The 26852-nt window shown below is 49.7% G+C and overlaps 2 protein-coding genes across 7 annotated transcripts in view; both read right to left on the bottom strand.

The window, feature by feature from the left end:
• The window catches only part of WWC1 (WW and C2 domain containing 1), a 74413-nt gene extending 70629 nt beyond the window's left edge, over positions 1-3784 (bottom strand). Inside the window, exon 1 of the mRNA XM_082490087.1 lies at positions 3664-3784. Within this exon, the coding sequence (XP_082346213.1) occupies positions 3664-3782 (119 nt within the window). The 5' untranslated portion in view covers positions 3783-3784. The remainder of the gene's footprint in view (positions 1-3663) is intronic.
• Positions 3785-20993: 17209 nt separating this feature from the next.
• TENM2 (teneurin transmembrane protein 2) overlaps positions 20994-26852 on the bottom strand; it is a gene marked incomplete at its 5' end in the record, with an annotated part of 543931 nt that continues 538072 nt past the window's right edge. For all 6 annotated transcript variants that reach the window (XM_082489861.1, XM_082489862.1, XM_082489863.1 and 3 more), the window contains 2 exons: positions 20994-22878; positions 24018-24148. In XM_082489861.1, coding sequence (XP_082345987.1) covers positions 22117-22878; positions 24018-24148 — 893 coding nt within the window. In that variant the 3' untranslated portion in view covers positions 20994-22116. The remainder of the gene's footprint in view (positions 22879-24017; positions 24149-26852) is intronic.

Here is a 26852-nt window from a genome sequence, read left to right as displayed (position 1 = left end):
GCTCCATTTAAAATAACCTAGAAAAAACAACTTACACCACCATGCCAGCAGAAAGAGTATGAGAACACAAACACTGGAGAGTGGGACAGGTTATCAGGCATCTTCAAATTCTCAGTGCAATCAGGAAGCTTCTGGGTCGAAAGGCAAGGAGAAGTGAAAAAGAACTATCCTCTTCCAAGATAGTCTGAGGGAGAGTAGAGGTTCCCCTAAACCTGGTGTAAAGAACCCAAGGACAGTGCTCCCACCAGACCCAGACACCCACCTCTAACCCTCGTGCCTGATGAAAGCAGAAGTCTCATTCAGGGCACTCCGTTAGTGCAATTCCCGATTCACACTGATGTTTAAGAACAGGCAGCAGCTGGTGCTGTTTTGAGACACCATTCTTATTTTCTGCTTGGTCATGAGGATAGCAACTTAGAGTGCAGACGCACCCTCTGTGTTAAGAGAGCAACTGGGACAACCCTCTGGCACGTTTAACCAAACGGTATGTACAGGCACATACCTGAAAGATCGTGCTTGCTTTTAAAACTAGGAATGACAAATTTCTTCCCCTAACTCAGTAAGATTTGATCCCCCATTACACTGGATCCAAGTCCTGAATTATCTAATTTCAAACAAATCTACAAAAAAAAAAAAAAACACACACAAAAAAAACCACCCAGCTACATGAGCTGGGTTTTACACAAGGGAAAACACAGTAGGGTTTGGGGTTTTTTTTTCCCCCCCACCTGGTCACTAGAACCACCTTACAGCTTTTTCACCTGAAATTCTTGCTTGTGAGGCATCTTGATTGTCTTCTGTTACACCATACCACACATACAGCAACAGTTATGTCACAAAATTCTTCAGATTATTTCATCTTAGATGATTTCCCAAAACGCTCTTAACATCTACAAGTTTCCCTGGACTGCCCTGAAGTCTAGTATACCCTTAAAAACTATGAGGTTAGAGTGCTCTGACATGCAGTTGCTTCAATTGAGATTTCAGGTGCCTGAACATCACTCAAGTCAGCTTTACAGGCCAGCGAGATGCCACCAGGTGCCAGTGACTTCCTACTGGCAAAGCCTAACAGGCGGCCCCTCTTACCAACAGCCCACCTGCAGGACTGGCGTCCTGCATTACACAAGAGCTGGAAACCCCCCAGCCCCACTGCCTTCACCAAGCCAGCTTTTGATTTCATGCAGTCCGAGGCCAGCTGCCACCTTACACCCCCTGTGTGCCCCCAGCAGCCTGTTAAACCCACCTCAGTTAGCACAACCACAAACCTGACACCAGCTGCTGTCACAAAAACAATGGGCAAGCCCATGCCCTGAAGCTAGATGGTATCTCCGCTCATGTTTATTTCCACTAAATTAAGCTAGAATGAAAGATTTAGGGAAGGTTTACAAACCTGTGTGTCCTATCTTTAGCTACCAGTTGCTGCTCCCCGAATAAACTGATCGGGTATTAGAAAGGCACAGTCCTACTGGCAAGCAACTGGGTTCAGAGTGAGCTCTAACACATACGTCTTCTTCCACATCCCTCAAACTCACGGTTTTACAGACGTGTTTCCTAATATGTGTTACTTTTCTCTGGGTAAAAGACAGCATGTGGAAGCACAGCACACAGAGCACCGCAGCAAATACACAAACCAACCTCTCAGCTGCAGCAGCTTTGAACATGACTTGTAAAAGGCTACGCTTAAAATATTTAAACTTTAACAGAGTATTTTAAGTCCAATGAGCAGTGCATAAACCCAAGTTCACTACTGCAGGGATTAATTATCTTATGACTTGAACTAGCCAGAAACTGCCCATCAGTTGGTTTTCACACAGTGGCAATTAGTTGAAAGAGAAACTTCTTTCCTGTATGTCAGAGCAGGGTTTCTGCTCATGCAGGCACATGGTCCCCCAGGTGATGAGTAAATGTCTTGTCACATAGTTGTTCTAGTGTGAGACCAATAAACTCTTCGAAACCTTGAGGATTTTCAGGGGGAGTGTCTAAGGCTGCTTGTTGTCTTGGTAGCACTACTGGAAGATGACTCATTTGCAAAGCTCGTCAGGGCCATGTGTATTCAGGTGTATTTCTATGTGCACAACAAATATGTCATGTGATACGACTTATCAGTATGTGTTTGAATATTCTCCTTTAACCGTGGTGAGTAGGTAATGTTTCTGCGACAGCTCAGTACACATGTGTAAATAAGGCACCCGTTTAGTCATTTCTGTCATTTTTGACTCACTAACCAAGGACAGACAAAAATTTCTATAAGCCAGTATCAAGCCTGTTACATTTCTCACTTGGCTTCATCCTCTGTAACAAAATAAAGATGCCAGGAAAGCATTTCCAATTTAAGCTTGTATTAACTTATGATAGTTAAAAAGCACACCCTGAAACAACAGTGTTTTAGCTCTTCTTGATCACATTACCAAACCAGAAGCCTTGAAACAAGCTCCAAATCCCCAGCCAGCAGCAGGTTACATTTGTGTACAGTACACACCAGGGTTATTCCTGGAATGCACAACACTCCTTGAAATCTCGTAAAATTGGACAATCATTCACTTCCATGCTTAACAAAAAAAAAAACCATCAAAGCAGAACTGGAGAGAAGGCAAAGTACTGACATCCTGCCAACAATGGAAGCCCCTTCAAGGAACCGATCACTGGGAAAGGGGAGGAATGGACAAGTTCCAGAATTATACTGGCTGCCCCATAACAAGGGGAACGCTCACTGTCAGATGGGGAAATGCATAAAACTTATCAATGACAAACTGCGTATTCAGATTGTTGGAACTCCCAGATCATCAAGATGGATATTTGAGTTGGAGTGATTGGGAACTTCAGCTAACAGGAGCATTAAGTGTTAAGTTTAGAAACTTCCGATTTCAACAGTGATCCAGCAGTTGAGGTTCCTGCTTATCTGGGCTACCATACACTGGCTCACCGTACCTAACTCCAGCATGCGGCCAGACCATGCTGGGACAGAGCACTGCGTGGAAAGTGACCTGGGTCTTGAAAAGTAGGCTGTTTTCTGTTTCTCTTACTTTTCAAGAAAGCTGCTCAGAGTACGCGGGGGCAAGAGAAGACCGCTGGAGAGCTGGAGGGAGACGGGGGCGATCAGAAACGCACCCTGAAGTCAGTGGCCTCCGTAATCTCCACGCCGGCCAAGGCCGCAGAGCGGCTTGCGCAGGTGGGCCACCATGCGGGGCACGGGCCACCGACGCCCTCTGACCCCCCCGCGCCACCGAGGCTCCGCTGCTCCCGGGGGTGACCCGGTGCCCTCCCACCGCCCCGACGGCAGCGCCGACGGCCGCCCGCGACGCGGACCCGCGAGGCGTCTGGGGACGGGAACGCAGGTGGATACGAAGATGCAAAGGACAAAACAACAAAAAACCTCTCCGGCCTCCCCCCATCCCCCGCCTCCCCAGCGGCAGCCCAGTGCCCAGCCAGGGCGGAGGGTAACGACGCCCGGCCCGGCCCTCCCCTCCCGCCGCGCCCCCCCGAGGGGCGGCAGCCGTCACCGACCGGGCCCGGCAGCGAGGAGAGGCCGCGCCGGGCGGCACAGCACCTCTGACCGCGGGCGTGCCCCCGCCGCCCGGCGAGGGCAACAGAGGAGGCCCCGGGCCGGCGGCGGCGACGACGCATCCCGCCCCCCCCCCGCGCGGCCCCGGTCCCGCCGCCCACCTGTCGCGGGGGTCGACCCAGCTGGTGGTGCGGCTGCCGTGGTCGATGTAGTACACCTTCCCGTCGTAGTCCCGCGCCTCCTCCCAGCCCTCGGGCAGCGGCAGCTCCTTCCGCGGCATCGTCCCCACCGCCGGCCGCGCTGCCCCATCCACCGCTCCGCTCCGCGGCGGGGCGGCGGCGGGGGCCGGCCCCGGGGCAGCGCCGGGCCGGGCCTCCCCTCCCGCGGGCAGCGAGGAGCGGTGCGGGGGCCGCGCCGGCCCCAGCCGCGCAGGGAAGCGCCGCCGCCACCGCCGCCGGGCAGCCTCACATGCCGGCCCCGCGGCGGGGGCGGGGCGGAGCCGGCTGAGGCGGGCCGAGGCGCCCGGCCCCGCGGCGGGGGCGGGGGCGGTCCGGGGAGGGCGGCGGGCGAGCCCGCGGTCGGCCCTGCGGCGCGGGAAGCCCCGTCCCCTCACGCCTCCATTTCCTGCTCCGCCGGCGGCGGCCCGGCGAGTCCCGGGGCGGCTCCGCCCCCCTGACTCGGCTCCGCCCCCTCGGCTCCGCCCCCCTCGGCTCCGCCCCGCCCACCACCACCACCCCGGGCGGGGATGTCTGTTCCCAAAGGCTCCGCCCCGCCGCATCCCGCCCGGGAGCGCCCCCTGCCGGCGGGGAGGGGGTGCACTTGCGGCGGGCCCGGGGGGGCAGCGGGGTGCCCGGGGAAGGGGCGGCCGTGATGTGGCGCTCGGGGGCCAGCGCAGGCAGGGAGCTACGGCGCCAGAAGCGGCGGGCTGCCGTTAGCTCCACTGCCGTGCACACAAGGGCCGGCGGCCCAGCCCGGCCCCCCGGGGGAGAAACGCCGGAGGCGGCGGGTGGGGGTGAAACATCCACCGGGGTCTGCTGGGTGCCCGGGGGGGGAGGTGGGCCCTTTGGGTGCCGGTGGTGCGGGTACCTGAACACATCCCGACCCGGGGGACATCCCTCAGGCTGGGAGGGGTCACTGGCCCACTGCAGCGCTGCTCTCCAGGCTGCCGCTGGACCCCCGGCCAAGCAGGGACCCCCTGGCAGTGCGGGGACCCCCCGGCAGTTCAGGGACCCCCGGTGCCGGCTGGTGTCCCCAGAGCTGTGGCTGCTGCCGGGCCATGTTTGCCGGCAGCAAGCGACCCGCCATCAGAGCTGCCCCGGTGGGTCGCCACGGGGTGACATGAGCAACTTCCATCTATGCGGCTTCAAGAGCAAAAGCTCCTTGCAGCAGGGTGTGTAGATGCAGCAAGCCCGTCACCGGAAGGTGGGAATGTAAAAATAAGGTAGGGTAGCCCAAAAAGCCCCAGGCAGCAGCCCGAAGGCACGGTGCGCACACCGCATAGGTCGTTAGCCTTCCCAGCGCAACTGCCGCCATGGCTGGGCTGCTGCCCGCGCCGGAGCGTGGCACGGAAGGAGCCATGGGGACATGCCCTCCCCAGTCGTCTGTCCCCAGATTTCAGTAATTTAGGTGTGAACAGACATGACAAATTGTCCCAATAAAAGTCCATGCAATGGCACGCCATCGGGCCGTGAGCTAACCCGGGTGACCTGCACTGCGTGGCGACGAGGGGAATTGTACGTGCGGTCACGTTTTCCCCGGGGAGCATCGTCCAACACTGGTTCCCTACTGCTGGGGTGGGCAAAAAGCAAGAAGTTCGGTGGAGCTCCAGCTACTGAAAAGGCAGAAGGGAGCAGGGATCCCTGCCAAGCACAGGGTGGAAAAGGGAACGGGAGGATGGGATGAGGGGAGCCCCGAGGGAGGAAAAGTAAAAGCGAGAAAGACAATTAGAAATAACATCTCATTTTTATGCCAGATTTTGAGGGTAAGATGATAACTTCTTCCAGGCTTTCTGACAACCTGCTGGGAGTCGGCACCACTAATTCTCCAGAGGCCGAAGCGGCGTGCAGGAGCAGTTGGCTGATGAAGCGGCTGAGCAGGGAAGAAAATGAAGACAAGTAAAACTGCAAGTGAGGCATTTGGAAAATAGCCTGATTTAACCCCATTTTATCCGAAGCCAAACTTGGAGGGGGCCACTGAAGGTGTTGCTTTCATGAACAGGACCATACACAAGGCTTTTAAATTAATAATAAAGCAAGAATAAGGGAATAAACACTCTCTATCTGTCCACGAGTCTAGAGGAAGCTTGTGGTTTCTTTTGGAGGCGAAGCCTGGGTGCGCTGGGAGCAGTGCCGCTCCAGCGAGCAGACACCGGGACCGCCGGCAGCCCTGGGCACGCGCCAGCCGCGTGCGATGGGTTTCTGCGGGGCACTGGGCTCCTCGCTGCCGCCATCATTTTCTCTGTGCTGCTTTTAATCTCGTGGATAATGGTGTTTCTCTCTTTGTAAAACACTCAGCAAAGGACTTAAGACATTTGAAAGGGGGAACTGTAACAACAGGAAAAAATCAGCAACAACTGATGTTTTTAAATATTACAAAAGAAGAAGCAAATAGCAAAGTGATAACAAATTAATGTGTGTTTTCATGTTCCTGTATTTCTGGTCTTAGGTTCAAGCACAGAGATACTTCCAAAAGGCATGATGTTTCATTTTAAAGAGTTTTTTCTAAATTTTCAGAATGCGTGGAGCTCATATAGAGAAAGGGTACATGTAAGGAAGCTGACAAAATACCTTTTCTTTTCCAGATGTCATCAACTGCGCTTGTGAAGAAAGTAATTGTGTAAATTTTTAAAAGATAATTGCTTTTGAAATAAATATCTAAGAAAATGTTTGCAGGCTTTTCTGGCTCAAGTCAGAAGATCTTGGTTTTCCACGTCTCTTTATTTTTTAACTTGGGGAAAAAAACCTCCTCATTGACCCGTATGAATTTATGAATGTAATCAGGAATGTGCGTATGGTAACTTAACTCCCTTTTACCACTTACACTCACAACAAAAGAATTCGGCGTTATCAGCGTCTGTTTGAACTGTAAAGCAATAAACAAACAGGTGATTGTTTTCTCCTGAGCGAAGAAAGGGAAGGTTTGGTTGGTAGGTAAGCTCTTACCTATGTGAAAAGGAAGAACAGAACAGAGAACAAAGTCTGCAGAAACCTCTTTTTTTTTTTGCCCTGGGGTCAATGTCTCCAGCCTGACCTGTGCTGCACACCGCTGTCCCTTCCAGCTCTGCAGAGTCTGCAACGGGCTGAGTAACAAATTATTCAGTAACAAGAGCAGCCATTTTCTGTTGGTGATCTCCGTTTGGGAGAAACTGGCTCTTCGCTGCTCTGGGTTTTTTTTCCTAATGCCTTAAAAGTCTCTATTTTTGTACTCAACACTTAAAGCTCCACTCTTAGTTGTGAATAACAAAAACACAAATGTCAAAAGCTACTCGGGCACAATATTGGTCTCAGCCAATATATTCAGGTGTCTGAACTGAAATAGGAGGACAAACGGTTTTAAATCCAATTGCCAGGGAACAATTACATTTACCTGAAATACCACGTTTCAGTTAAAACCTCCAGCACCGTTCAACTTGAAGCAATATCATACCGGTTCTGTGGAGGGGGACATTATCCTTCCAGAAAGCCTCTTCCCCACCCTGCCCACCCCCAAACTGCGTGTCATTTTTTTCACACTTTCCAAGTGGCTTTTTAGTTTTTAAAAACAGTCAAAACCAGGTTTGGAAAGGTGGAACATTTCATTTTGGAAGTAACCTAAAGCCTTCCCGCTCTCAGAAGCCGTTTCCAGCTGGCGGGAAGAGCGGCGGTGCCCAGGAGGCCGGGGAGAGCGCACACAACCTGCCGTACCTGCCAGTCCCAGCATGAAAGGGACTTTCTGTCAACATTGGCAAAGCCGCTTCATTGTTTTATTTCAAACTACTCCTTAAAAGACCCATTGCTGGAGGCCTTCAAAAAAAAAAAAGAAAAAGGAAAAAGACAAGCAAAGCAGCTGACATCCGCGAAGCCCTCCTGTCCCCATCCCCCGCTCTGGCAGGCGTTGGCCGCCTCTGGCCCAGTGTCCCCCCGGTCCCTGCACCCCTTGTTCCAGGCGACGTGTCTGTTGCTTTGCGCTGCGGGCACGCAGCCTTCGGTACGATGCTTCCTCATGTGATGTCCTGTAGCCTCGGTGAGATGTGAGGGATGGTGAGAGCTTCAGGTTCACCAGCGAAGGCGACTGTTAAGCAGCAGGCGAGGTTCCCCACGACCCCGGCTGGGTTGCCGCTGTGTTTTGCCCTCTTGCAAGAGGGGTGTAAGAAGTGCCCGACTAGTTTGTTTGCGAAACAAGATGCTATAGAATCGTTTAGGTTGGAAAAGACCTTTGAGATCATCAAGGCCAACCGTTAACCTCGCGCTGCCAAGGCCACCACCACGTCCCTGTTTAAGTGTGCCCTAACTGGGTACTGTCTGGAAGAAATCACTTCGCCTGCGACTTGCTCTTCGGGAAATGTGCTGATCGCTCTCCCACAAAGTGCATCCCCGCAGGGAGCTGCTGCTCTGGCCAGGTTTGCTACATGGGCGTATCCTTAGTGACCCAACAAGGCTGCTTAACTCTTTGACTTTGTCATACGGAAAACAAAGTTCTGGGATATTTTGTCCCTTCAGGCTATAGTTAAGGTCTTACTTTCTGACAGCTTTATTTTTTCTCCTGTATCCCACCTCACATTGCTGAGGAGCAGAGCTGGGGGCACTGATCAAACCCCAGGGGATCTCAGTGGTCCCCCGAAGTGTACTGGGCGAGTGTACAACCATCCTGCTGTGTTAAAAACAAACTCACATTTCATCTTTTATAATGTTTTCTAATTTATGGTTTCATACATTCTTAGGTGTCTATGGAGGAAATAAAACGCTGAGGTAGTCACTAGCAGATATTCTTGAACATACCTGAGGTGCTCTAGCATAAAGAGGCTCTTGTATCTGCCTCCCACGCCCACCATAGGAGGAGAAGCTTAAAATGTATGGAGGCACCAGTTGCACCAGGCATCAGCAAAACGCTCAGAAAGCTCAGAAGGCTCCTCCTGAGTGAGGAGCTCACAGTGCCGTAGGTGGCTGGCTGTGGTGGCAGCACCTTAACACAGGGTTAAGAAGCTCCTATCCCTCCAGCTCTTGTTTCTGTCCCCGGCCACCCTAGCACAGCACAGCTGCGCAGGAGATATCACCTCTCCCCTAGGCAAACCACTGGTCCCTCATCTCTCCTTCAGCCCTTCAGCTAACCCCCTTTATATACTGAGCACAACGTCCGTGGTATGGAATAACTCATTGGCCATTCCATCATTCTGTCTATGCTTCCATAGGACGCTGAAAAAAGTGCTTAAATAGTGTAAACATCACTTAGCAACAACTAAACCCAATAGGCATTATTGACACTCCTTTCACTGCGATCACTAGAAAGAAAATTAACTCTTTCCCAGCTGACACCAGGACAAATGGCGTATTTTTTTCTTTTATCCCATCATCCCGGCTGCAGCGTGACCCACCAGCCTCCTGCATTTGCACAGTGAAGCGGCCAACAGACGGACTCAAACCACGCAGGCGTCTGCAACGGGCTTGTGTCAAAGCTGGTGCAGTGTGGGAGAGAAAGAGCGACCAATCAAGAAATTTTAAAAACTAAACGGAATAAAAAAGGCAGCTGAAAAATCACTGTGGGAAGGTTTAAGACCTGCTTGCCTAAGCCAATCAAACTAAATAAAGGTTTCTGACAAAGAGGAAGGTTTAATTCAGCCTTCTTTTATCAAAGCCTCGGGCAGCGGATTCTGGATTTCTAAAGTTTCATTTCAAGCTACCTTTCTCGTGCTGTTTATCATAAACAGCATTAGTAAACGTAACGCAGTCCTTTATGCTACCTCAAGCATTGAAAAAATTGAGCAGAATCTTCCACATTTGGTTCATTAAGCAGTAAATATATTACTTGTTTTTGTGAGCGCATGGGATAAAATTGTGTATCTAAGGGAAAAGTCAAGAATATGTCACACGGCAGCTAAAACACGACTGAAAAGTAAAGGCAAGAGGCCAAGGGGTGAGTGGAAGCTGCAGCCTTAAGAAGCCTCAGCCGCTGCAAGCCTTGTGAAAGCGCCTGCCGGACTCTGTCCAAACCCACCCTCCCCACCCTTCCAGCCCTGACCGCCTCCTGCCGCGCTGGAGGACAGAGGAGTTCTCAAGCTCGCACTGACCAGGTGCTCCTTGAGCTACCGCTGCATCGCTGCACACGTGAGCAACCACCTGCCAGGTCTGAAAGCATTTTTTTTTCCCAATCCTTTGCTCTGGGGTGTGGTTGGGGTTTTTTTTGGTTTGTTTTTTGTTTTTTTTTATTACTCTGCTCAGCAGTAGGTTGCCGTAAGCGGGAGCTGTGAGTACCTGGCAGGGCCATTACACAGGGCTGTTCATGAAACAGGGCGAGCTACTGCGGTCTGTAGGGCAGTCCCCCTCCACTGCTGAATCAGGCTTCTCCCGGGCCACGGGTCAATATTTACACCAGCGCACATGTTCTGGCCGTCCCCTGCCACGGGCAAGGCTGGCTCTGGCCCGGCACCATCGCTAACCCCCCCAGGCAGGAGAACCCCCCGTTAGCTGAGCTCTGCCTCGCAAGAATGGGATATGTCGCAGGACACCTGCGATACGGACAGTTCTCGTGATTCCTGGGGCTGTCAGAGCTGCCACCAGCTCCTCATTCAGCCACGGGTTTACTCTGTGTCGCCTTCACGATCCTTGGCACTTTGTACACCTGCACCAAAGATCTTTATCTTTCAGCAAACAAGCTGGCAGTGAGGGAATAAATTCCTAACTGTGACCTTTGGGTGTTCTGAGATTTTTTTTTTACCTACAAAAAAACCAGGTTTGTCTTTTTTGTTTTTTTCTTTTTTTTCTTTTTTGCAAACAACCCTTCTCTCCGTTGTTTTATTAGACCCTTGTGTGCCCACTGGAAGCACTGCACTGCAATCTTCCCTTGACGTTGCTGGGAAGATCAGGCATCTGTCTTCTCCAAGCGTGTGGCCATCCCTTGGAGGCAAATGTGCGTTTTCTACCTTGCAATAGTTGGGAGCTGCTTAACCTAAACAGGAGACCACCCCAGCGAAGCTGGAGCTGCTCTTATAGGGGTGGGAGTCTCCGGTCCCAGCGTGAGCCCCTGTGCCAATCCCCCGGCGCTCGGCTGCCCCCCATGGGGTGTCAGCAGCTGCCACCCGTCTGCCCGCCCAGCCGCTCGGCGTGGGGCTCCGCCAAGCTTGGCACGACACGACGCCACGGCGCCAGTGCTGAGCTCCTCAGCAAAGGCAGAGGCAGGTCCGCCCTTGGCAGCCAGCCCTGGCACCACGGGTGGGAGATGGGAATGGGGCGGAACACTCGGTCGCTCTCAGTTATATATATTAAAAAAAGAAAAAAGTTTAAAAATTTCCATCAACCTTTTCATGGAGAATACATATGACAGAAAAATCAATTGGGTTGGTATCAGTTGCTATTTTTACTGGCCCAATATGTGTTCAGAAGTTAGGGAGACCTCCTCCCACAAGCAGGTTTCTCTTGGTCATTTGTCGGCTCACCAGCCACAGAGCTGCCGCAGCAATCCACCTTTCTGGCCTGAAAACATGAACTTTCACATTACTGCCAGCGTGGCTTGCAACTCCCAAACCCAGAGTCACCTACAGCCTCGTGCGGTGTCCCGCAGCAGCAGAGCAGGGCGGTGGGACATGCAAGGGATGTTGCATGACTGGAGCTTGTCCTTATCAAGTGTGACAAGTGCCTTTCACTGCACGTGAGGAGGGAAGAGCGTGAGCACATGCAGGCTTCTACAAGGAAATGCGTCCATGTGCACCGATACTGGTAACTGGTCTTGAGCTGTAAAAACACCACAGTGCCATCATCACACCATGTCAAAATGGGCTGGCCGAGCACCACCACGACGGGAGCTGCACTGGCACCACTGCGATGTCAAGGTGTGCTTGACCCAGAGCAAGGGGAGCAAAATATATTTAGTTTTAGGCTAGGATAGAATAAGAATAAGAATATGAATGATAGAATAAGAATAGTTTGGGTTGGAAGGGACCTTAAAGATCATCTCATTCCATCCCCCCTGCCCTGGGCAGGGACACCTCCCACCAGCCCAGGTGGCTCCAAGCCCCATCCAACCTGGCCTTGAACACCTCCAGGGATGGGGCAGCCACAGCCTCTCTGGGCAACCTGGGCCGGGGTCTCACCACCCTCACAGTCCAGAATTTCTTCCTAATGTCTAATCTCAGTGTCCCCTCTTTCAGTTTTAAACCATTACCCCTCGTCCTATCACTACACTCTCCAATAAAGAGTCCCTCCCCAGCTTTCCTGTAGCCCCTTTAGGGATTGGAAGGGGCTATAAGGTCTCCCCGGAGCCTTCTCTTCTCCAGGCTGAAGAATCCAAACTCTCTCAGCCTGTCCTCATAGGAGAGGTGCTCCAGCTCTCGGATCATCGTTGTGGCCCCCCTCTGGACCTGCTCCAACAGGTCCATGTCCTTCTGATGTTGGGACCCCCAGAGCTGGACACAGTACTGCGGGTGGGGTCTCACCAGAGCTGAGTAGAGGGGCAGAATCCCCTCCCTTGACCTCCTGGCCACGCTGCTTCTGATGCAGCCCAGGATGCGGTTGGCTTTTGCCGTGTTTCTGACCTGACAGATGTGATTTTTCTGTTGGGGCTCATTTGACACAACGATAGTGACAACAGGGCACTGCAGGTGGGATTTCTGTTGTCCAGCAAGAGGCGCCGCGAAACCTCTGCCTCCCATTAGCGTTAACGAACAGTTCCAGCAGTGGAGTTGGGAGCAGCAGCCGGTGGCAATGACTAGTGAAGGGACAGGCACCTTTGCCTCTCAAAGTGGCAAGTGGCCGGGTGAGGGACCCCACGGCTGCTCTGGTGAGCCGGCTGCTGCTGGGCAGGGCGGCAGTGGGTCGGGAGCCAGGTGCCTGGGCAGTCTGTCCTGCCGCCGTGGCCGTCTGTCCAGTGGCATGTCTGCAGCTGCCAAGTGCAGGAGCAGACGTGCCCGCCACAGGGTGCCACTGCTGTCCGTGGCACGGCTGGTCCCAAAGAGGACAAGACCGCTTGACTTAGCGAAGGGCGAAGTACCGCGAAGGCAGAAGCAAGTTCTCCAAGGCTTTCCCTTCCCACCTACATGCATCTCGCTCACTCAGCGGCATGCTGGTTCCGTCAGACTTGAACTTGGCACCGAGGGACGTGTGAGGTGGTGCTGGTACCTGTGGCACGGCAGGGACTTGTCCCCTGTGCCGCATGGGGCAGCGGCGAGAGGCTGAACGGCGGCCTGGTGGCGCAGCGGCCATGGTGTTGCTGGATGAACGTGCATCCGCAGTGCTGCGGGGTCAGAGCACCGCTCCTGTCCAGCACACAGCAGCCTCACTGCTGCAGCCGCAAAGAGACAACTCCCCCCCCCAACAACCCCCGTGTAGTTACTTTACTACATAAATCAGAGACACTAAAGAAACAACGGTCCATTTAAAGCAGCTTATTTTCACTCAGAAAATACTTAACAAGCGGCTAGGACTCCAAGGACCACTTATTCCACGCTTTAATAATCCAAGTGCTGCTTTATAGCCGCTGCTCAGCCCCATCCGACCGGTGACACAGCACTGAGCGTTAGCGGCCGTGTGGCCGTCCATCCACCCACCATTCCTCCCGAGGGCCCCCACAGCGCCGGACAGGAGACATCCCGTGAAGCCAGCTGGGGCCTCTGACCTCAGGGACAGCAGCGTTTGCCTCGGCCACCCCTACCTGTCACGCCTCAGAGCGGTACTGGCGGCTGAGCCCAGGGGGAGGCAACAGCCGAAAACTCTGCCCGGCTGCTCCCGCGGGGGCTGCAGGCCCTCCGTGGGAGCTGCAGGCCCTCCATGGGAGCACAAACTGCAGACCTGACAAACTAGACCCACCTGCCCAGGCAAACAGGCAAACATTTTAAATTACGGCGAGTTCTGCAGTTACGTTACCTGATGTCAGATACGATGCAGAACAGTATTTTCCCTTTACCTGTGTCAAACCTTACAGGGAGTAAGGGGGCTGTGGAAAGCACAGCGGGGCAGCAGCCCCACGCCCTGCTGACCGGGCAGCACTCCCCGGGAAGGGCTGGGCCAGGGCGGCCCCAGTGCCGCCCAGTGCCTCCCAGTGCCTCCCAGTGCCACCCGGGGGCTCTGGTCTGCGCCCAGCCAGGAACAGCGAAGGCCATGATGGAGGGGGCTCGTGGCCACCCCACTGCAGCAAAGCTGCTGTCGTGGTGCGCTGTGAGGCTGAGCACGGGGTAACGCAGACACCCGGTATTTCTGTAAAGGTCAGAACAGTGGTGTGAGCTCTGGCCAGCTGCAGTGGGGGACTTGGTGACACAGAAAAGGCTGAGATACTCAGTGCCTTTCATGGCCTCTGGTCTTTCCTGGGAAGATGTGCCTTCAGCTTGCCCGGGGAGAAAATACGGAACAAGGAAGACACCTTCGGTGGAGCAGGATCAGGTAAGGGAGCAACAAATGGGACATGGACAAGTCCCCGGCACTTGCTGGGCTGCACCCAGGAGAGCTGGGGGAGGTGGCCGATGACACTGCCAAGCCATTCCCTGCTATTGTTGAAGGGTCGTGGCAACTGGGGGAGGTTCTGGGCAGAGTGGCTGATAAACCAGAGGGTCTTCTGCCATCCAGGGGGACAGGCTGGAGAAAGGGGCTGACAGGAACCTCATGAAGTTCAGCGAAGGGAAGTGCAGAGTCCTGCACCTGGGGAAGAACAGCCCCAAGCACCAGAACAAGCTGGGGGCCACCCAGCTGGACAGCAGTATTCCAGGAAAGGACCTGGGGGACAACAAGTGGACCATGAGCCAACAACGTGCCTTTGCGGCAAAGCGGACCAACAGCATCTTGAGTTGGATTAGGCAGAGCATCACTGGCAGCGTGAGGAGGAGATCCTTCCCCTCTGCTCGGCACTGGTGAGACAGGCCTGGAGTGCTGGGTCTGGTTCTGGGTGGCTCTGCACAAGACAGATGTGGACAAACTGGAGAGAGTCCAGCAAAGGGCCATGAAGATGATGAAGGGACTGGAACATCTGACGCAGGCAGGGAGGCTGAGGGAGCTGGGGCTGCTCAGCGTGGAGAGGAGGTGGCTCCAGGCGGATCACATCAGTGTGTATGAATATCTGAAGGGAGGAGTAATGATGAGGGAGCCAGGGTCATCTCAGTGGTGCCCAGTGACGGGACAAGGGGCAACAGGCACAAGTAGAAATACACAAAATTCTGGTTAAACATAAGAAATCATTACTGTGGGGGTGACTGAGCAGTCACAGGTTGCCCAGAGAGGTTGTAGTCTCCGTCCGTAAGGATATTCAAAACCCTGCTGGACGTGGTTCTTAACAGCGGGTTAACCTCACCCGTCCTGTGACTCTGTGAAACCTGAAGAAAGGAGCTGGGCTCCAGGCCCTCCGTCAGCCTCCCCACACCACCCCTTCTGCTTTAATAAGGGCCCTGTGCTGTGTCAGGTGTGAAAACTCCCCTCTCAGATGCTTTGTCACAGGCTTCTTCATGGCCTGCTTTCCCTACCCGGGCGCACAGCGAGGCATTGAGATGGGGAGATCTTCAAAAAGATCGCTACAGCCCACAGAGGCAAACAGGAATCTCATTTTTATCTCTAGGAAGAACTTTTGACAGATGAAACAATCTATCGAGTGATTGACTATTGCTGACCACTAGAAATGAGACAGTTGGATTACTGATTTATAGCACTGACTAATGTGTCCCAATATCTTACTTTTGTTTACATGATTGCTTCAGTTAATGAAGTTTGGGGAGGGAGGGGTATTTGAAGCAGTCACAGGCCTGGGCTTTAGCAGGAGAGGCAGTAGTACAGCCAGCACAGTTCCGCTGGCAGATTTTCTTTCTATACACAACCACAAAATTAGACTAAAGCCTGCCAGAAGCTGTCATCTAAAGATGTAAAACTCCTGTAAATATAATTTTTCCAATAGCAATGCTGTTGAGCTGCTGTAACACAGCTCGGACAGCGTTACAGTATGCTGCCTGCCACCTCCTGTACTCAGGATGGCTTAACTGCCACTTCCATTGTAAATCCTATTTGCTGAGGATTTATAAATTGGCTGCGTTCACTTGCTTCTCTCTGAAAATTGGCACACAGCTCTCTCCCATGGTGTTTTTACCACATTTTACTTTGTTACTCGTTTTTTTTTTTTTCTTCCTCAGCTCAGAAGCACCACAGAAGGAGCATGACTCTAACCCCAGAAGCATTAAATCCTTGGTAGAGGGTAAGATGCCACACAAATATTTTAACAAGCAAGGAAATACGGGAGAACCTAACCTGTGAGGTTAGATACACATTTTCAAGAGCTACTGCAGAACGTCTGGAAGGAGGAACACCCTCTGCTGCCGCAGGAGGTGCGGGTAAGCCTGGGCAGGGCTGGTGGCACCGGCTGAGCCGCAGGTGAGCTGAAGCAGAGGGGTGGGCACAAGGCGTCTACGGGGGCGCTGACGCTTGTCTCGATGCAAACCCCACCTTCCCCAGGTTAAGAAGTGGCTCCTGGGGCTGGTGGCCGCAGAGGGTGGCCGGCCCGCAGCGTGCAGGGTGCTCGCAGGTGGCCACCCAAACATTGCGTGGGAGAGGCCAGCAGGGTCAAGTCCCTGCCCGCTCTGCCAGGCTGTCTCCTTGCCAGGGTCATCTGGCTGAACGCCGGGCTTGGGTACCCGGGCACATCACGCCCGTGCTTCCACCTCTCAGGTTTTATTTATTTGTGGTGGTGGTGGGGATGCTGAGCTTACATAGGCAGCTCTTGGTCAGCGGAGATTAAAATGACCAACAGCGCATTAGTGTGATGGGTCCAGCTGTGAGGGCGCTGCAAAGCGTGTTGTGATGGCTGTCGTGTGCGTGTTGTGATGGCTGTCGTGTGACCCAGCATCGGCTGCTTGTTAAATACCACTTCTTCTTCTCAGGTGATCACCCATCAGGTGTTGGTGTAGACGCAGACAGTTTGTGACTGTGACTCCAGATCTGCCCAGTGCTGCTGCGTTGGGTTGGGCAGAAGCAGAAAAGGCTTTATGAACACAGGGGAGTTTGTGCTTTGACACTGGCAATAGTGTTCGCCTTTCCAGAGCTCTTGGTCATGTTCAAGCATTGCATAAAACTATGTTTATTAGGGAGATGACAGACACACGTGGCAAGGGAGAGAGAATTCTTTAGATATTATGGACCTAAACAAGTGGTTACGGCGTGTAATGTACGTGTACTGGTACCTACCAACACCAGAGCCTCCTGGACAGCCTCTGCCCAGTGGAGCCCCTGCGAGAGCCAGCGCTCCCGCACTATTTTCCATGGGCTGAAAGCCACTGTAAGGCTGTAAGTTCTCTGCTAATTCAGAGATCTGGTGAGTAAAACGTCTTTTACAGCTGCCTCAGCAACTGTACTGTGGTGGATGATGACTCTGTGTTAAATATGAGCTCTCGGCACTGGGTGCCCCTGAGGTGGAGCAGTGAGTTTGATTCCAGAGGAGCGGCACATTTCAAATGCAATGAGTAAGGCTTAAACTAAGTAATCCTTGTAAATAAGAAACCTTTATGCTGCAGGCTGTACCTGAAGAGGTTGGGAAGGAACTTTCCTTGTTGGCAGAAGAGCTCAGAGGCAGCGAGATCCCGGTCCCTCTTCATCGCCCTGCTCAGCTAACGCCAGGGAGACTGTTACCCTCTACATCTGGATAGTAAAGCCCCGTTCCCACATTCAGAATTGCCCAGGGATGTCTACTCTTAGTTCCTCTTTGGAGAAAAAATTCTAGCTATAGAAGGTCTTGTCTTCCAGATGAAATCTGTATTTCCTGAGGTTAAGGGCCTTGTGCTTAACCTTTGGATGGTGTAGGACTTGTAAGGCCATCCCACCTTAGTTTGTAAGGTAAGGTAGAATCATAGAACTGTCTAGGTTGGAAGGGACCTTTGAGACCATTGAGTCCAGCCATCAACCTGACACTGCCAAAACCACCACTCAATCGTGTCCCTAATCTCACCTTTGAACACGTGCACAGTTAAAATAAAGGCCACCTGACTATATGACTGACCTTAACATGTGGTGGTCATGCAAAATCACCAGATGAACACAGGGCAGTACAACAGGGTGACAGAAACTTTACCTTTTGAGTTTCCTGGGGCTGTAGCCTCAAAGATGAATGCCAAACACTTTCTCATGTTCGATCATCACTGTTCGCAAGACTGCTGACAAAAGGGTCAACCTGACAGACATCATAGCACAAAGCAGTTGATGCACATTATTCAATGGCACTCGGTTCTGATGTGGTTTTCTTGGATTCCTGGGAAGGCTGATGCTCGTTTGCACAAGAATCCCTTGACCAACAAGCATGAGAGAGCCTTAGGAGGAGGTGCTACGGTCACGTCGAGGGCAGATGAGGGATATCTAGCTCATCTGCTCTTACAGCAGCGATGAGCCTGGGCTACATGAGGATCAGGGACTTGCCAGGTAATATTACAGAGGCAGAATGCTGTTGGCACATTCCTTTCTGTCAGGAAACTTCTGAGAGGCTCATTACCCAAGGGGTGGGAGGTGAAAACTAACACTGCCAGATCCAGGCTCCCACGCAGGTTTCACACTGGCTCTGCGCATTCTCAGAGCCGTGTGTGTGTGTGTGTGTGAGCCAGCAAAGGAAAAAAAAGTGTGTAAATGTTTCCTTCCCCACATTCGTTCCCAGGAGAGTGCCATGGACCCTTTGGTCTGGCCCAGGTTTAGGAAGAGCTTCTGTTGGTGGGACACTCCGTGGCCATGGAGGAAGGCACTGCTGGGGGACTGCCGCGGGTGAGGCAGCGCAAGAGGCAAAGGCCGGTGCCTCCGAGCGTCTCATGGGCGGAACTGCCATCATGCGGCCACAATGCCATGGAGTGCAACCTCCAGAGGCAGAACACCAGCGGTGGCGAGGAGCAGGGTGTGCTGAGACACGCGCCTACGCCGAACCAAGTCGCAGGCTTTGGGCTAAGTCAGGAGTTTTTCAAGCTGAAATGCAAAGTTATAAATACCAAACTCCTTCAGCTACAGAATGAAAAAAAAAGAAACATACTGTAATGCTGATTCTCCATCTGGTTTTAGCTTCAAACAGAAGCCTGTTCTTGGGTTTGTGTTGGCTCTGCAGCTATCCCAGTTTACGCCGGAGCGAGTTAGAAGGGCAAACCTACGTTCGCAGCTCTTGGGCTGGCCTGGGCTCACACACCGTGCCTTCCCACAGCGAGGAGAGCTTACATGGCTGCCCGCGGCCTCTCCTGGTCGCAACGCTCTTGGGGACACAGCCACAACGTCACTGTTAAAGCCACCACTTAACTACTCTCCCATAAGAAGGATCCCAGTTCATGTCTCCTTGGCGTTGCTTTAGGTTAATCACCTGTCCCGTATGGACAAGTTTTGCAAGGAGGAGAGAGGAAAAGCGAGAGCTTTGAGAGGAACAGGAGATACCGATTTGAGGGGAGTGAGGAAAGGGAGGGTTGTAGAAAGGAAAAGGGAGAAAAAGATACCTCAAGAAACAGGGGAAACTCAGGTGGGACCACAGGAGAGGAGGCAGTAAGTGGATGGCCACGGCCACACCAGTCCAGTTATCTCCCCCGTTCTTTACATGAAAAGCTCTTTACTATGGCCTCTAAAATTCAGCGGTTTTTCCAGATGTGAGAGCATCTAGCGCTTTGTCATAATTACAAAAACCAGTAATTCTTCCAGTGGCCTTGATGCACCACACAAGGGTTTTCTAAGTAACTGGACAAACTATGGTTTACCTGGCAAGAGGACAGGCTGGGAGAGTTTGCCACGTAACTACGCTGCTAAGGGCGTCGGGGAGTCTGTATGGAAACACGACGACAGCGCAGTGGCAGAGCGGTAAGGTTGGGAACACCTCGGTCACGTCTACCACAAGAGTTCGTTGGATTTAAGAGCTGAGGTGTACCGCTGGGGCTTTCCACAGGAGCTGGGCTAAGGAGTTTGGAACCCACAGAGAGCCCCGGTCTCTGGTGAGCAGTTAGCTGGTGTGACTGGAGCTCCTGGAAAAGCTGTTTAAGAACATCCTGATAATGTACATGTCACGGGCAAAGGAGCCGGGTAGGGAGTATGTCCTCTGCCAATCTGCTACATCTCCTCCCATAGCAACCGATATTAAAAAGGGTACTTCACTTTTAGTTTAACTAAGTTTCTTTTTGCAGTAGCAGAATCTCAAATTCAGAAGAGTTTTAGCTTTAGGAGAATGGTAACAGAATAAAGGACATCGGGGACTGTGCAACAGGTTCTCATTTCAACCCTCTCCACAGCAAGAAAAATTCCATTCCAAAGAACGCCCTAGGAAGCTTACCAGTACAGGGCAAGGGTAATCCAGAAAAACCGTGATAACGAAAAGGGTCTCCACCTTGTGATTTCATGTTTTAGGCCTCCGTTAAAAAAATTAACAATACTTCTTGGAGAGGGTTCCCTTAGTAAAGAACAGTCCGTACGGTAACAGCACTTACAAGTCCACCAGCACAGAAAAGCACCTGCAGCGATGGATATATCGGACTTAATCTGAAAAGCACCCAGACTCGTCCTTCAGAGGGTGAGTAACAGGGCTCGGGGTTCCAGTGCGCGCACCACGCAGGGCAAGCACAGAGCTGTGACGCTCCGGTCGGAAGGGGATGGCTCTTGTTTGCACAGCAAAAATGAGAGGCACTTTCTGAACGCTGCAGGTGTTATACAACACAGTCACTGAACTGTTCTGCTTTAAAAATGTCCTGGAGTGAATTAATGCCCGTAATCAACTCGAGCATCTCTGTCGATATCATGAATCATTAAAAGCCTCATTTGCAACCCCAAAAGCAAAACTGTTCTCAAAATTAAGTAGAGCTCCCTGGCTACATACTCAGAGGAGATAAAAGCAGCGGGGCTGTGGCTGACGGATGGTTCCCTTTTAACATCCTCGGGAGTGACTGTTTGCTTAGGAGAGGGTCTTTGATCTTACCTCCAATTTTTAAATGTGGTAGAAATAAGCAATATCTCCCAGAGAAGACAGATTTCACGGAGACTTCCTGGCTCACAGCACGGCCTCCCGTGTTCCATTTAATATTGTGTTACTGCATTTTCAAACTGTTTGGAAGTTACATTAGTGCAATTAAACTAATTCCGGGAGTGAAACACGGCAGTTTGAGGGTTGGTAGTCGTGAGGTGCGGACAGGGAATTTCTAGAGCATTTACCGATGTGCTGCTGTGTCCTAAACAGGGTTTTGGGTGATGTGTATGTAGGACGCTGCTTACCCTGAGACCCCTCTGTAGAATCCACGGTACAAAACCAGCACGTCATTTCGACATATAAGATGCTGTGTGCATTAGGTGACAGTGAGACGCTGACATTTTTTTCATTTAAAAAAAATTTCACAATGGAAGACAAGTAATTCACAGGAGTTTTAGAGACTTTATTTATGTATAAACAATTTAAACACTTTGCCATAAATTATCTTTGCCTGTCTCTAGTCTTTGCTTAGCAGCAAATTAAAATTAATATAAAAACTCAATGAACAATTCATACATGTATATTACAAAAAAGTTCTTGTACCAAAGTTCTTATTAGACTTTTTTTTCTTTTTTTTTTTTGTGGTGACCGTAATGTGATTGTCTCAGTTTCTCGACCAAACAAACACACTAATAATTTTTAAATCTGAAACAGTGATTGTGCCTTCTGGCTGATGTATGTACAGGGTGATCTGACGTGGTGCCCATTTGCAATAGTGTAACACAATGCCCACAGCTCTACTGGAACTGATACCAACAAACTACTGAATCTAAACAGACTACACCCTGTAACTGTGTTATACTGTCCACAATGGAAATCTTCAAAGACAAACAGAGTATGAAATTTATTTGTAGTGATTTATAGCCACCATTTTGAATGTAACTCTACACTCTGCCCTCTTTGAATGAGTTAAGCCTCAGGCCAGACAAGTGGAGGGTCAGAGTGCAAGTGTGGTTTTGTTACTTTTAAATATATTTTTCTTTACTATTTCCAGTGCGCTCTCACTTGCATTCTCATTGTCCTCCAGTTGCTACACACAAATCACCCCAAAGTCATGTTTTAAATGCACCTGTATTTTGCTTTAAATGAAAACCTCTTGGATATTTATCAAACAAGCAGTCTGAATCATCTGTGTTTCATCAGCTGGTTAGTGAAAGTGGCCCACTTGGATTTCTTAGTTTGCTCACGTGTGAATGGAGTGAGGTAATACAATACGAGGCCTTCTTTTTGTTTTTCTTTAGACCCAGAACAAGTGGGTAATATTTCAGGGGTACTTTTTAATTTGTAAGGTTAGAGTTTTCAGTCTGGCTTTAGTCCACTTCAGGATGTGGTTTTTAATCACTTGAACAGTAGCATTTAACTCAAAAAATATGAGCTTTTTTGCCACTTACTATCCCAAAGTAGCTCAGCCTAGTGCCCCCATTTAGGTCTTCATCTCCTTAGGAGAGGAGATAACAGTTACGACTACTGATTCATCCAGCCAAGGATGACAGCAGGTTAATTTGTTACCTCTTTCCCATTTCATTCTGTCTTAAAAACTGGATGTTGCTGCTACTGTCTGCTAGCTCTGGGTACTGCTCCACAGGCAGGACATAATAGCCCTCGTAACCTTGAACCCTTCCCGTGTTCAGAAGCTGCTGCTTCTCTCCGTCTGTCCATACGCGGCTGCCCTCTCGGCCATCCCGTGCCTTCTGCTGCTCTTTGGCCCAGGCCGAGCCCAGGGCTCGCTGCCGAGCCTGGTCTAACACTCTCGCCTTCTCCTCGTCCAGCGTGTCGGGGCTCAGCCCGTAGCGGATGTTGATCAGCAGGGTGGAATACTGAAACTCAATATTGGTAAACCTTCGAGTCCTCCCATTGACGAGGAGAGTGGGCTGGGAGACGGTGACGTTGACGCCGCTCTCCAGGACCTTCCGCCCGCTGGTCATGGCGAGGGTGACGAGGTCGCTGTCAGCCGAGCCTATCTTGACAAAGTAATGGGTATCCTTCCCCTCGATGCTGTAGTGCATTTTTTCCAGGTAGTGAGCACTGTTAAGGACAGAGGCAATCTTTCTGCTATCGTCTGTGGCTATGCTGGAAATGCCAGTGGTTACACGGCCTTCCTTCACAGCAAACATGATTCCTTTCCCAATGATAGGAGTGGTTGTCGCGAACCAGTGACCTGCTTTTTCTCTAATATTGGCATGTAATCTTTTAGATATCACCTGCCCCTCAAGAGCCATGAAAGCTTGGTTGTGTCTTTCTGTCGTCTGCTGAACTCCTGTAATTAGCTGGGGAGAGCAAAACAAAACAAAAGAAACACCAAAGAAGATATAGATCTGACAATACTCATTGCAAAGACCGATACTAATCTTTGCTTTGCTTTTTTAAAGGAAAGGCATGCAGTGAAAAATTCTGCGCTATGGGAAGACCACCCTCAGTTACCCACCGCTATGTATATCCTGTTCAGGACCAGGTAAATACTCATTTGGCAAATTATTTTGCTATCAGTAATACCGAATAAAACATTTCTCATTAACCACCCTTTGTAGCGCATATGTACCACAAATCTCAATTTTGGCAAATTACATAACGTCCGTTACAAGAATAAGAAAGACCCAAGTCTAGCACAACTGTAATCAGAGCGGAGAACAAAACAGAATCAATCTATTAAAAGATGTCACTTAACTTCTGGACACTTTTGCCCAGAGATTTCAATCAGTACATATGACTAAAACACTTATGAATGTAAGCCTTCTTGAAAGCAGATGAAATTTGGGCTCGAAAATACCAAAGCAATTTCTGAAGAGGGGATTTAGACTCTCAAATGACTTAGAAGCCTGTGAAAGCGGTATGGTTAGGTTTATATGATCATTTCTGTGGTACGTCAAAAGCATATACCATTTACCACCCGTAGCCTGACAAGTAAGTACGAACGCTGTAACTGAAGTTAACTGGAGTAACTGGAGTAGCAAACCAAAGCCTCTAACCATGAAAAGCATCAGACAAAAAATGATGAGAAATCCTATTACAGGGTGAAGAAGTAGAACCATTTCTTAGCAGTACAGCAAGTACCGACCTAAGTTTATTGCAACATGTACGTTATTAGGATGGTTTTACCAAAGGTACAACAGATGATAAATTACGCTGACGAAGTCTCCCTTTGTCATGGCTAATCAAGTTAATCGAGTTACAACTTGTTAATCAAGGAAGAACTCAATAAAAGACAAACTAATGACACTGTAATTATGACAACAACGAAGGCTGGCAAGAAAGGCGTATGTTCGTTAGTATAAAATCTAGCTATACTCACTTCATTTTACACGGAAATAAACACTCGGCCTCCTGCTGTAACTGCAGAAGAGCCAGCAGTTCTATTCATGGAGTGGGGCAAATTTGTCAAGAAAAATAACTTCGTATTTCTGCCTACCTGTCCATTTTCACATGCTTGACTCTCAGACAGCTCGTATGGCGGTGACACAAAGTACATTTTTGCTCTAGGGAAACCAGGTATAATGTTGCTAAGCTGAAATCCAAACATCACCAACCAGCTTTTGACATCTAAAAATCAAAAGTAAGCAGGCAAGTGAGAAATAAATGTGGGTAATAAATACAAGAAATAAAAAAATTTAGGAAATCCATCCTCGACCTCCATAATTTCATGTAGCAGTGGAACTCATAATTTATATTACAGCGTGGCACTTTACAGAATTGTAGTAATCCACCATGAACACGCACAGGAAATATTACTTTAAATTTACCCTAAATAGTTCATCAGGGATATACCACCTCTTTTATTCTTTTTCCTTTACAGCACATGGATTATCCAAACATTTCACTTGTTCCACCTCTGACACCTCCTGGTGTGGCTACTTTAACCTATAAACTGTATTGCAAAATGATGTTTTATTAGGTTAGTACTCCTAAAAACATCTGCAAAGTCCTTTGGGAAAATATGTGGCTTCTGTTCTATGTCCTATTTCTATTAGCTGTCACTGGGTCTCGGGAGGCTCCATTAAATGCAGCGAGAAGCTAGACTTGTAATTCAGACGTCTAAATTTAGGTACCATGAATATCCTCCTCATCCCTCCAGGCCCAGTACAGAAAGGTCGGAGCTGCATGGGAAAGTCACAGCTCAGTTCTGGGGTGAGCCTCGGGACATTCCAGCTCTGGGTTTGACCTGTAAAACTCTGTCTTCAGCACTAGTTGAAAAAGCTAAGTAACTAAATTAATAACAGTAATTCTCACTCAGCAGGTCTTAAGAACAAATGATGTACTTCAGTTATAAAAATGATGTCTTTTTTAAAAAAAAAAAAAAAAAAAAAAGGAGCCCATGACCCCATTTTACATTTCTGTTCTTGCTTCTCTTTTCTGGCTGTCGTGGAGATGAGAACGCAGTGTGGGAGCATGGACGCGTCTCTTTTGATTTGGACCCATGTTCACAACCATTTTTGTTTAAAAGTCTGTCTCTTGCAGTGGCCTCCTCTCCTCATTGGCCTTCAGTGGCTCCTGATGCCGCTACTGCCACTTCTTTGTGTGAGCCGACCTCCGCGTTCGACAAGAGACATGACGGTGGCAATGCACTCTCGATGCAAGGGTCGCTGGTGGCGTGTAGAGCTCTCCGAGCGCAGCGCCCGCTGTGGGCAGGAGCACGGCGGGCTCTGCCTGCTGCTGAGCGCCCGCCTGTACCTACACACCTCTGGCACATCCTCAGCCACAACACGGCACCCGCCTGCTGTCGCAAAGTCCATTTTCCCACGATTTTTAGCAGAGGTAATGTTACATCATAAAAAGTGTAACGTTCTTTGGTTGTGGACATTTGACAGCAAAAGTTGTGGTTTTTTAGCCATTCTGACACGAAAATAAATAGTAGAATACTCTTTCTTCTATGAGGATATTTGCATGTATCTCCCATTACACAGTGCCTACCACATCTCTCCTCTAGCTTTGGACAGCACAGGGTTACTGCTGCTTTTTAAGGTTTCAATTTATTTTAGGGCATAATGGTATGTCCCGAACAATTCACTTCAGCTGCCCCAATTCCACAAAAGAACAGGAGGACCTATATACAAAAGTAGTTACTATTTTGCTTAGCTAATGTGTTTTGCAGCACTGCACTTGCTACAGGAATTCCTTTTCAGCAAAACCTGTGAATAAAGCAGTGTCAGGGGTTAACGGTAAGAATGGATTGGGGTGGGGAAGCATTTTTTTGTTGTTTTCTGTTTGTTTTTGTTTTTTTTTTTTTAAACTATGACAACCAAGGTGCCACCGTAATCACTTCTTGTGCAAGATAATCTGTTTAGTTCATACAGAAACAAATATTTTAATCACCAATGAAGTATTTTTTACAGACCACAAGGTGTGTGTTATATCAAAATGCAATATGTCTTCCTAGATTTTACCCAGTGGATGGATAAATTAAATGAATGCCATTTCAGAACGAGGCAATATATCGTAAGATGATGCTGAAAATCTAAATCAAACAGTGGTGGATGAAAATAGGAACTGTGTTGAATTTAGGACAACAGAATTTGATCCCAAGGTAATTTTAGTTACCAATATTTTCACATTATCAGATGCAAATCACACTAATTTCAAATTGCAAAGTAGCTTCAGTAGAACCTATGGTGTGTTACACATAAGATCAGGCCCCAACGGACTAATGAAACTTGCTATGATTTTCTTTGAAGGAAATGCACACTTTTCTTGAAATTCAAAGTACTGCTAAAATTAAGATAGCTCCTTTTTAAAAATGATATCACTGTTCTAATTATTGTATACTACATATCCAATTCTGAAAAAAGCTTCTCCTGAAGACATATTAATTACCTTTCTTTTTAGAAATTGCCAGCAGCTAGTTCAAGTGCTGTGTGATCTTACTAAGAGAAAAATTAATACTAATTAAGAAGAGGTTACAAGTTTTACCCAATTCTAACATATGCGATCAAAACTACTTTATTGTTTCTCTTTCTCAGCTCTGCACATTCCCTAAAATTTCTTAGTCTTTCAGGAGGTAGCAATTTTAAAAAACATCAAGATATTTGTTTTAAAGACTAAAGACTGTTTGCATATTAAAAGTTAAATGGGAGAAAAGAGGTTTAATTAGATCCGTTCTCGGTGCTAATTCATAATGTGCCTATGGGCTCAGTCAGCAGTTCATTTTGACAGCAGCCCTGAAGGGAAGAGATGCTGAGCAGTTCTGGTTCCCGATTCTGCAAGTAACCTGCCAGTGATCCTTGCAGGTGACTGCATTTTTCTTTACATA

The sequence above is a fragment of the Vanellus vanellus genome (genome assembly GCF_965231255.1).
Source record: "Vanellus vanellus genome assembly, chromosome: 13".
Taxonomy (NCBI): Eukaryota; Metazoa; Chordata; class Aves; order Charadriiformes; family Charadriidae; genus Vanellus; species Vanellus vanellus.
The sequence above is the reverse complement of the archived record's forward strand: the minus strand, read 5'-3'. Positions and strand labels throughout refer to the sequence as shown.